Here is an 11,365-nt window from a genome sequence, read left to right as displayed (position 1 = left end):
TGTCTGCAAGAACCTTCAGAACCCTCCAGATGTAGCCAGTTACCACATCCAAGACGGACCCTAGTTTGGCCGCCCCTGCATATGCAGCAATCTTCCTCTAGGATCCCACAGGACTCACCCTCCCTGCCTGAGTATCAACACAGGTCCCTCCTATACCACATCCGCCTCTACTCAGCCAGATCCTCCATATTCCTCTCCAGGGTCTAGCCTAGAAATGAGGGGAACTAGAGAAGACTATATTGAGTGAGGTAACCCAGTCCCAGAAAGACAAAAATCACATGTTCTCTTTCATCTCAGGCTCTCAGTTCTGAATCCTCAGAAGTGAATACATATCCTGAAGTAACTAAAAAAAAAAAAAAAAACCGAGAAAGTAGAAAAGGGCCATTGTTGAGATGGAAGAATGAGCAACAATGGAGAGGGGATGGTGGGGTACAATTGTCTGACCTTGAAAATGGAAAGGGACTCTAATTAGGGAGTGGGGAGAACTACAAAAAAGAGGGTAAATTAACAGGGAGGATGTCTAAAAAGTCATAAGAAATTACACTATTAATGATCTATGTTTAAAAAACTGTAATACATATAACTCTGTATAAGTCCTCTTTTGAGTTGTTGGTCAAAGATGTCCAAGAGACTTTCAAAATATTACAGGCAATTGCTGTTGCCCTTGGTTGTCCCCAGTTGTGGAAGAACAGTCTCTGTTGCTGAAGACACAGGACCCAGGCCCCCGAGCCAGGTGCCATGCAAGCTTCTGAATGAGAGAGGAAAACAACGGTCCCTCCCAGCTATGACTTCTATGAACTACAGCAAGGGCCAGCATGGCACCATAGCCCTGAGGATGCAGTAGTGGTACACATAGCTGGACAGCAACCACAGCTCTCTAATTGGACCTAGAACTGACTTAACAAGAGGGAAATCATGCCTGGTACTAGAAACACAGCCAACTACTCAGGACTAGTGAAGCATGGGTCTTAGAGCAAAACCTATAACCACCAATTGAGTAAACCAGCATATTCCCTAACCACATTCAAAATCTTTGTCCTTACACTCACAGATAAGTGCAGTCCTCAGCATTCATCAAGGAAATGTCTCTTTGCCACAAATGGAGACCACTACAGAAAACCATAACCAATCAAAATGCAGAGTTGTGGAACCCAGTCCCAGTGGATACATCTATAAAACACTCCAGTCCCTAAAGTTCAGGGAACATTGTGAAAAGGGGGTGGAAAGATTGCAAGACCCAGAAGATCAGGGAGCTTCTTGTGAGATTGTGTCTCCTGGGAATGGCAGAAGCTACACCCATGAAGTCTCACAAACACAGCAGCTTAGGCAGCTGAACAAGGACAACAATAGACATGCCAAAGTGGGTGGAGGAAAGACCAGAGGGCCTCCGCTCCACACCAGAGGGCAAGGAATGCTGAGAGCTAGAGAAATGATCTTCCCCAAGGTTACCCAAAATACCAAATGGTTAGCCCTGAAAACATCTGCACGAATAACAATGTGTAGGGTCTGAGGAAACACTGAAGGAAGACCCCAGACTCAAATAATATGTAAGAACAAAGAGCATTTATTATACCCCATTCATGTGGGGTCATCCACCTGTACAAAATTGTGCCTACCCCTCCCCAGAGGAACTGTAGGCTCCTTTTAGCCATAGTTAAGGGGGTTTCAGGAGCAATTAGGCCATCTCAAACTTAAGTGGTTAAGCAAGCTGCAGTTACATTAGTATATTTTTAATTGGCTGAGGTTTAGTCTTATTATTTTTGGACATATGTGCACAAGCTTGGACATGACTCAGAAGGGGGCTGCTGGGTGCCCTTGAGATGCTGTGAGGCTGACTTAGGCCCTCTGTGTTTTCTCCCTTGACCCTTAATGTAAGGGTATAGTGGATAATTGACTTTTGGTTGGGAAGGACACCTGTGTGTCAAGTAGGAGAGTTTAACCTTTTGTTTGTACAGACTGAGCAGGTTCTATCTAGGGGGAGGTGGTGGTTTGAGGAGGAGTGACCCCCATAGGCCCATATATTTGAATGTTTGGTCCCTAGGAAGTGGTGCTACTGGACAGGGATTAGGAGGTGTGGCCTCATTGTGTGAGAGGAAGTGCGTCACTGGGGGCGGGCTCTGGGGTTTCACAAGGTCAAGTCAGGACCAGTGTCTCTCTTCTCCCTGCTGCCTAAGGATCCGGATGTAAAATTCCGCCACCTGCATGCCGCCATGCTTCCTGCCATGTGGAACATAGACTCTGAAACTGTAAACTAGCTTCAGTTAAATGTTTTCCTTTATAAGAATTGTCATGGTCGCTGGGCGGTGGTGGTGCACGCCTTTAATCCCAGCACTCGGGAGGCAGAGGCAAGCGGATCCCTGTGAGTTCGAGGCCAGCCTGGTCTACAAGAGCTAGTTCCAGGACAGGAACCAAAAGCTACGGAGAAACCCTGTCTCAAAAATCAAAAAAAAAAAAAAATTGTCATGGTCATAGTGTCTTCACAGTGATAGAACACTGACAAAATAGAATGTAAAAACTCATGAAAAAAGTAATCACATATCACATTATTTGAAAGAGAGCGGAGGGTGTGTGTGTGTGTGTGGCTTGGAGGAGAGAAAGGAAAGAGAAAAATTATGTAATTACATCATAATCTCAAGAAATAAAATATTTTTTTATTTTATAAATGTGTTTAAAAAAGAAAAACAGGCTGGGCATGGCTGTGTACATCTTTAGTCCCAGCACTTGGGAGGCAGAGGCAGGTGGCTCTCTGTGTGTTCAAGGCCAGCCTGGTCTACAGAGTGAGTTCCAGGACAGCCAGGGCTACACAGAGAAATCCAGTCTCAAAAAGAGAGATAAAGAAAACACAGCACAAAGGACACAAAGTTAGGAGGGCAGAGGAGGGGGATGAGTCTGGGAAGAACTGGAAAAGCAAAGTGAATATGATCAAAACATATTGTACAAAACTAGAAACTCTCAAATAACAAATAAAAACAAATTTAAATAAGCAAATAAATATTTAATCAAAAAAAAGATACTCTGTGTGTGAATAGTGGAAGCAGATTTGTCTAGAAGACAAGTGAGATTATTGAAAGTGGAAATCAGGGAAGGGAGTAGAAGATACAGAGTAATGTGTTCAATTTTTATATAGTTTCAAAAAACTGAATAAATACATTTAGAAGAAGGAGGGGGCCTGGGATTGGTATGTAAAAGTAAGTAAACAAATAAATAAGATTTTAAAAAAAGAAATTAACAACGATAGTGAATCTCATAGAGAAGGACTTGAAATATTGTACACAGTGGCCCGCAAGATAGCTTAGGCAATAAAGCCACCAAGTCTAATAACCCGACCTTGTTTCCCAGAACCCACAGCGTCCTCTGAACTAAACAGCTGCACCTGAATGTCTGGCCCATACCCTACATGTGCACAAACACAACGGTAAAAACGTGTGCAAACACATTTCACATAATAGATAGATCAGAAGACCAATAACAACGCCAGGAGTGGAGACCACAACTATAATCCTGACTACCAAGGAGGTAGAGACAGGAGGATCAGTAATTCAAACTCAGTTTCAACTACATGAGACCCAGTACCAAAAACAAAACAAACTATGACATAAATATCTTAAGTAGCCTGGTGACCCTGAGAGTCAGGTCATGTTTCTCTTACTCTGTGAAGATCTATCATAGTAACTTATTCATTCAAAGAAAGTTTAATTCATGGTATGGGACTGTGCTAATAAAAACATTCTTCACCTTTAATAGCCGTACTCCTCTCTCCTCCTCCTCTTCTTCCCCCTCCTCCTTCCTTATCCTCCACCACTCCCCCTCCTCATCACCTCCTCCTTCCCTTCTTCTTTGTCCAACTTCAAAATCTGTTTTGAGAGCAAAAGGGAACCACACACATGAGGTCGTCAAGTCCTGAGAAGCCCCTCAGAGCTGGTCCCACCTCGTATAACAACACTGGAGAAAGCTAGAAAGGAAGGAAGTCTCCCAGGAGACAGATTACAGACATGAGAGCTGCCTTCTCACTGGGGTGCTGTTCCCACAGTCCCCACACTGAAGAGCTCACACACATAAGTGCCTCTGGGGAAAACAAAGCAAAAATGGTCCGCAGCTGGGACCACCTTCAGTAACAACCTCAGTCTTCCCCAGTCCACAAGGAAAGGGAGGAGAAGATACACAAATAATAAATAAATAACTCAAGCTTCAGTCAAGGCACTGAGTCTTCTCCCATCAGCTCCTCACACTGGCTAGTGCTGACCCGGTGGGATGTAGATCTCTCCAGCAAGAGCTTCTCCCAGACTGCAATCTTCAGTGGATGCTGGCACCTCCTGATGAGAGTCACTCACCCTTCCACACCAGCACGGTATGAGTGCCATCTCTCAGAGTCATCTGGAGCTTGATGGCTAACGCAGAGGGGTGCTAAAGAGACAGGACGATGTTCCCAGATACCAAAGTTTCAGAAACAGGCGAAGGTTGGGGAACAGCCATAAGGCATGTCTCCACTCTGTCACCTCTCAGTTCGTTCTTAATGATTGGGCATAATTTCCTTTCTGCTCTCCAACGTTTCCTTCTGTTCTGTTAAACCATGTGACACTACCTCTCCATCTTTCTCCAAAGCTCCTCCTCAAGAGCAACAGTTCACGGCTGTCCTTAGTGTGAGCTGGTAGGGTGAGAGTGTTTTGGTGTGAGTGGTTCTACCTGTGATCCTGTGTGGCCCTCATCAGCCTCTTCCCCCAGCTCTGAGAGGTCTCTACCTATAGTTTGTAGATTAGATTACATAAATGGAATCTGGCGGTTGTGTCCGTGCATATTTTAAAGGCATAATCCAGATCGTTACTACAGGCTTCATATTCTTCTTTTCTTGTTTCCTTCGTTGTTGTTGCTGCTGCTGCTGCTGCTGCTGCTGCTGCTGCTGCTGCTGCTGCTGCTGCTGCTGCTGCTGCTGCTATTGTTTGTTTTGGTTTTTGGTTTTGTTAAGAGAGTATCTCACTATATAGCCAGCCCTGCCTAACTTGTAACTCACTTGGTAGACCAGGCTGGCCTCAAAGTCTTAGAGGTCCTTCTGCCACTACGTCCTGAGTGCTGGAATTAAAGGCGTGTGTCACCACAACTAGCCCTCAGATTTCATATTATTTTTGGAATGTGTTAGTCTCTGGTCTCAGATTTCAATACAACACTTTTCATTACACACACACACATATTCATTTTCATGTACTTCATCTTTAGATTATTTTTAAAAGCTTTATTGTAAAATTCAGGAAAAGGACAAGAGATGAGGCATGTAAGTAGAGTTAGGAGCAAACAAAAGAAATCCTTGCAAATTAAAGGATGATACAAACATACAAACCAAATATAAAATTGTATCAATATTTGCTAGTGAGAGGGACCCAAATATGAAACTGAGTCTATGAGTGACAAACAGTAGGAATGTGTAATCCCAGTGCCTGCTCCCCAGAGACAGGGAGCTGGAGCGCAAGGCTAAACAGGGCTACATGTCACCCTGTCTCAAAAAAATTAAAACAAACAATTAATGCCACTTTGCACAGAGCTTATTTCGAGCTAAAGGCAATTAAGACACCACAGGTGTAAAACGAGCTCCCTGCTCCCTCGCTTCCTCCAAAAGTAGAGCTCAAGTTTTCTCACGGAACTGTGACACAAACTGTAGTCCACGAAAATTAAATTGCCTTGAAAGTTGTCTCACATGTGGCTATTTCTATTTCCCTGACCAGGAAGAGAGGACCGCCCATCGCTGTAAGCAACATCAACTGGAATATGCAGGTTACAAAGTTGCTACAAAGTTCTCATCTTCCATTAGCCTCCCCCATACTCTTGTCTTCTCCAACTCCCCTAAAAAACCAACTTCCTTTCCTTTATCTAATCACTTCTCCACAACTGCCTTTTGTTAAACTGATGCATATATTTCCAGACCAAACCTTCTTTGGCGCTTCCTTTTTTTCTGTGAAGTCTCATTGTACACGATGAATAAACGTACTCCCTATTTACAAAGATGAATAAGAATGAAGGAAACACTGGTGATAAAATGGTGAAAAGGCATTGGTAATTTTGTAGAGTCACAGCAACAAACATTGATTCTTATTGTAGAACTTGCACATGAGTTGAGGGTGTGGCTCGATTGGTAGAAGGACCTGGGTCAGTTTCTAGTACTGTGTACACCTTGCACAATGGCAATATGCTTAGAGTGTCAGCACGTGGGTGGAGGTGGGAAGAGCAGAAGCTCAAGCCATCATCAGACACATGAAACCAAGACTAACCCTAGTCTACCAGACACAACTAAAAAGAGGCATTTTGAGGCTGAGAGCTCAGTAATTAAGACCACTAACTACTCTTCCGGAGGACCTGTGTTCAGTTCCTAGCAACCACATGGCCCCTCTGTAACTCTAGTTCTACAGGATCTGACACCCTCACACAGACAGATCTTCATGCAGGCAAATACCAACATAAAATAAAATTTTTAAAAAAACACATTTCACTATATCTATGTGTATTTTGAATTTGGAGATTTTTGGTTTCTTTTCTTATGTGGGGTGTGCATGCGTGCATGTACTGTGCATGTGCACGCAAGTGTGTGTGTGTGCATCTGTGTGTGCCCTATGTGAGTGAGCATGTGTGGGGCCACTCCTCTCTTCCCACCTTGTTGAGGTGATCTCTCTCATTTCAGCTATGCTCTGCACTCCAAGCTAGCTGTCCCAGGAGAGTCTGTGCCGCTTGCCGGTCTCCTGCTCCCAACTCACCTCTCCTTTTCCTGCCTTCCACCTCGCTGGCCAAGGAAAGCAGAGGTTGCACCCGTGCACCAGCCTGCCAGGCTTTTTGACCTGATTTCTAGGAATAGAACTCAGACCATCAGGTCGCATGAGTACCAGTTCGGTCCACTGAGTCATCTAGGTTTGGAAACAGGATACTAACACCAATTTAGGCTCTATAACTCTTTTAACTCATTCAAACTGATGCTTTACTAAATTATTTTTGATTGTTATTTGTGGATATTCGGTAAAGCAGGAAACTTCTGGACAGGCAACAACGAGGCATGGTTGGAAGCCACACTCCATTATTCATCTGTGAGATTTTTCTGTCATTTAACTTCTAGGGATTACGAGAACTCTACCTGGATGCAAATGATGTTATTACTCTGTAAACTGTCTTGTTTTGCTTTGGTTTTTTATTTTATTTTCAACTAAAATGTTTGTTCATGTCTCCAGCCTTTCCTATGATTCCCCTAAAATGTATGGCTTCTTGTTCTTAAATTCTTCTTATGTGTATAAGTATATGTATATGAAATATTATGATTTTTACTACTGCACTCCAATGAGGGAGAGGCTGCAGTGTTATTGTTTAGGTGCTGGGGCTGAAATCAGAGTATCGCATATATTACTGGCTGGTGCTCTCGCGGTGCTCTCCAAGGAGCCGCAGTGTTACTGGCTGGTGCTCTCCGTGGAGCCGCGTCTCCACCCAAATGAGGCTTTAACAGTACTTGGTTTCCTTCCTTTTCTCCCATGCTTTTTCCTTCCTCTTTCTCCTCTTCTCTCTATTCTTCCCTCCTTCATCTCCCTATCTCTGTCCTTGGAAGGCTTTAAATTGTCCAGGGTTGTGTCTGGGGACATTAATAAATTGAAACTACACCATAGAGAGTGGTTGCTCTGTAGATAACAACCTCCATGCTTTAAAAAATCTCTGATAACGGCCATGACCCAGTGGGGATGGTGTTGACAGTCAGAAGGGAAGGGAAGTTTACCTCTTCATTTTATATTTAACTGAGAAGGAAAAGAAATGGCAGAAAAATTTTGCACCCAAGACACTGCATCAAATAGACTTCCGGTGTTACAAACAGGACTGTGCCCTTCATTCTTCCTCTTAAGAGGTCCTGTCATCCAAGGACAGGCTTAAGAAATACTGTTCTCTCCAGATCAGTGAGACTGCGCTGCAGTTCATGCTGAGAATGAACTACCACTCACGAGCAATGGGAACTTCTGCAAAAGAATTACTCTTGTCGGACAGTGAGAGAACATTCCCAGCTGGGGTGTAGTTCATAACTCACCTCCCATAACCCAAGGGCCTAGATTCAATTCTCAGCACTGGGGTTAGAAGGAGGAGGAAGGGAGGATGGAAAGGAGAAGAATGAAGAAGATCAAGAGGAAGAAAAGAAAAGGAAGAGGCAGAGGAAAAGAAGGAAGAGAGGGCGAAGGAGGAGGAAGACAATAACATTCTTTAACAAACTAAAATAGTGTGAAAAGTAAGAATTTAGGGAAATACATTTCAGTGGACACTCTACTTTGAGAGAGACACAGACTTGAGAAGAAAATGGAGGAAAACCCCATCAATAGGTCCCCACTGCTACCTAAAGAAGACCAGGCATCCGAGGAGAAGGCGGAAGTGTCCCTTAGATGAAGATCCTGTAATTTACCTGACTAGATGCCTCAGAACTCAAACAGCCCAGATTAAATACGCTGTATCGAACTCCGTTTTCTCCAAAGCTGAGTGGTGGTGGCGCACACCTTTAATCCCAGCACTCAGGAGGCAGAGGCAGGCGGATCTCTGTGAGTTTGAGGCCAGCCTGGTCTACAGAGTGAGTTCCAAGACAGCCAGGGCTACACAGAGAAACCCTGTCTCCAAAAAAATCCCTTTGTTCCGATTCAAAATGAAGAAATATGCATACGGTCCCTAATTTCATGTCGAATAGTGACCGATAAGTGTCCTGTAGTAGACTCGGCATTTCAGTCACAGGGCCGAGTCTTCTCGCTGTGAGCGGAAGTCTTTCTTTGGCTTATCATTCTCTTCAGTGCTTAAATGGTACGATATGATTTCCCAGAGTCTTACCGAGGGGAAGATATGACTGACAAAGCCTTTCTAGTTGTGAACACATTGACACTATGACTCAGGAGCCCCCGAAAACTAGAACACCAGTGACACCCAGTCCAAAGCTGTCATCTGAGCACACTTAGCCAAGATGTGCTTCAGCCTAGTCAGGAACGTACCACAGGACTCTGGCGGGAGGATAAGCCTTGCTTGGCTCTTAGAGGCTGGAGAATGAGTGGAGGGGCCAGAATCTGTAACTCACGAGCGCAGTATGCTCTTTCTGGAGTAACTCACGAGCGTGGTGTGCTCTTTCTGGAGTTCGGCTGTTGCTGTTTGCCTGTGTTAGTTGGTCAGCTTTCTTTTCTCTTTATTTTTATTTTTCTCAGATAGCTATGGCTGGCCCAGACTCACTATGTGCCTGAGGATGATCTTTAATTCCTGATCTCCCTGCCTCTACCATTCAAGTGTTAGAAACAGAGGAAGCATGAACTATCTATCACACCTAGATTCAAAATGTTTTTACACTTGTGTGATTTTCTTTATAAAAATTTACTGCCACCACTTGTTCACTGAAAGAGAACAAAACAGAGATGAAGGGAAATGAAAATATAGTTCAGTAGTAATGTAACTGTCAGCATGAGTGAGTACTCAATACTAGAGAGAGAGAGAGAGAGAGAGAGAGAGAGAGAGAGAGAGAGAGAGAGAGAGAGAGAGAGTAGCTCTGTTACAACATTCCTGGAAGACAACACAGGTCCCCCATGTGGGTCACATCTCCACAGAACTTCCTACCACCGCCCCAGGTTCCCACAGTCTCCTTCAGGTCATCTATGCTCATCCCTGCTTGTCCATCCTCTAGGTAACGTATCTCCCAAAGATGGAAAGAGTCAACCACACACTTTTGACTGAGTTCATCCTGACAGGAGTTCCCCACCCTCCCTGGCTAAGGACATTCCTGCTTGTGTTCTTTTCACTAATCTACATCCTGACTCAGCTGGGAAACCTGCTCATCCTGATCACAGTCTGTGCAGATGCACAGCTCAGTGCGCGTCCCATGTACATCTTCCTTGGTGCTCTCTCCATCATCGACATGGGCATCTCCACCATCATCGTCCCCCGTCTCATGATGAACTTCACTCCAGGTGTGAAGCCCATCCCATTTGGGGGCTGTGTGGCTCAGCTGTATTTCTATCACTTTCTGGGCAGCTCCCAGTGTTTCCTCTACACCACCATGGCCTACGACAGGTACCTGGCAATATGTCAGCCTCTGCGTTACCCAGTACTCATGTCTGCTAAGCTGAGTACCTTGCTGGTAGCTGGGGCTTGGGTGGCTGGCTCAATCCATGGAGCAATCCAAGCCATTTTAACCTTCCGTTTGCCGTACTGTGGTCCCAACCAGGTAGATTACTTCTTCTGTGACATCCCTGCAGTTCTGAAGCTAGCCTGTGCAGATACCACAGTCAATGAGTTGGTGACCTTTGTGGATATTGGAGTGGTGGTTGCCAGCTGTTTCTCCCTGATCCTCCTCTCCTACATCTATATCATTCGGGCCATCCTGAGAATCCGCACAGCTGATGGGCGGCGAAGGGCCTTCTCAACATGTGGAGCCCATGTAACTATTGTTACCGTGTACTACGTGCCCTGTGCCTTCATCTACCTGCGACCTGACAGTCACAGCGTCCTGGACGGGGCAGCGGCTCTCTTCCCCACGGCCATCACTCCTTTCCTCAATCCCCTCATCTACACTCTGAGGAACCAGGAGGTAAAACTGGCCTTGAGGAGAATGACAGGAGGGCAGAAGACTGAGAGTGAGATCTGAAGAGCCTCTCCTCTACTGAGGAGACATCCCGATTTCAGCTTGGCTTTCGGGAGGTTTCCTTCATGGGTTTTCTTTTCCATGTAGATCACAGATTCACACAATGAGATGGAACATGGATGAAGGGAAAGTACAACTTCCTAGCAGTTTCCTTGTTTCCCCTCCAGACAAACAGCTCCCAGCCACCACAGAAGTAGATAGTAACATGCAGTCACCCAACCAAGTTAGCACATTTGCCAGTCTGAAAGCGTCCAGTGAGCCTTCGGTGTCCTGGGCATCATCGGTCAAGTCCCTCGGCAATAGTTCAGTATATACCTCAGTAGTTCATGTTAGACAGGGAACTAGGGACTCTTGCTGGGTTCCTAACCCTATGGCCACCCCAGGTAAGTGGGTGGGTAAACAGGGACTCTTGCCTGCTAAAGGAATAAACCTCCCAGTATGGTGCTTTTTCAAATTAAGCAACCCAGAAGCAGGAGTACAATGTGGTCTTTTCAAATATTTCAAGAATTCTAACAGGCAGTGGTGGCCAACGCCTTAATCCCAGCACTTGGGAGGTAGAGGCAAGAATGAGTTCCAGGAGAGCCATAGCTATACAGATCAATTCTGCCTTGAGAAACCGTGTGTGCGTGTGTGTGTATGTGTATGTGTGCGCGTGTGTGTGTATGTGGGTGTGCCTGTGCATGCTTCAATAATACATTTCCTGACACCCAAAGGAAAAGCCGTAGTGAAATTTTACGTGGAGAGAGAAGTAGGAAG

At 45.0% G+C, this 11,365-nt stretch overlaps 1 protein-coding gene across 1 annotated transcript; it reads left to right on the top strand.

The window, feature by feature from the left end:
• Positions 1-9,670: 9,670 nt before the first annotated feature.
• On the top strand, positions 9,671-10,612 carry LOC130885180 (olfactory receptor 10G3). The gene has a single exon (XM_057786623.1). The coding sequence runs from the start codon at positions 9,671-9,673 to the stop codon at positions 10,610-10,612; it is 942 nt and encodes a 313-aa protein (XP_057642606.1).
• The last annotated feature ends 753 nt before the right edge of the window (positions 10,613-11,365 follow it).

This window comes from Chionomys nivalis, chromosome 12 (genome assembly GCF_950005125.1).
Source record: "Chionomys nivalis chromosome 12, mChiNiv1.1, whole genome shotgun sequence".
In the NCBI taxonomy this organism is placed as follows: Eukaryota; Metazoa; Chordata; class Mammalia; order Rodentia; family Cricetidae; genus Chionomys; species Chionomys nivalis.
The sequence above is the reverse complement of the archived record's forward strand: the minus strand, read 5'-3'. Positions and strand labels throughout refer to the sequence as shown.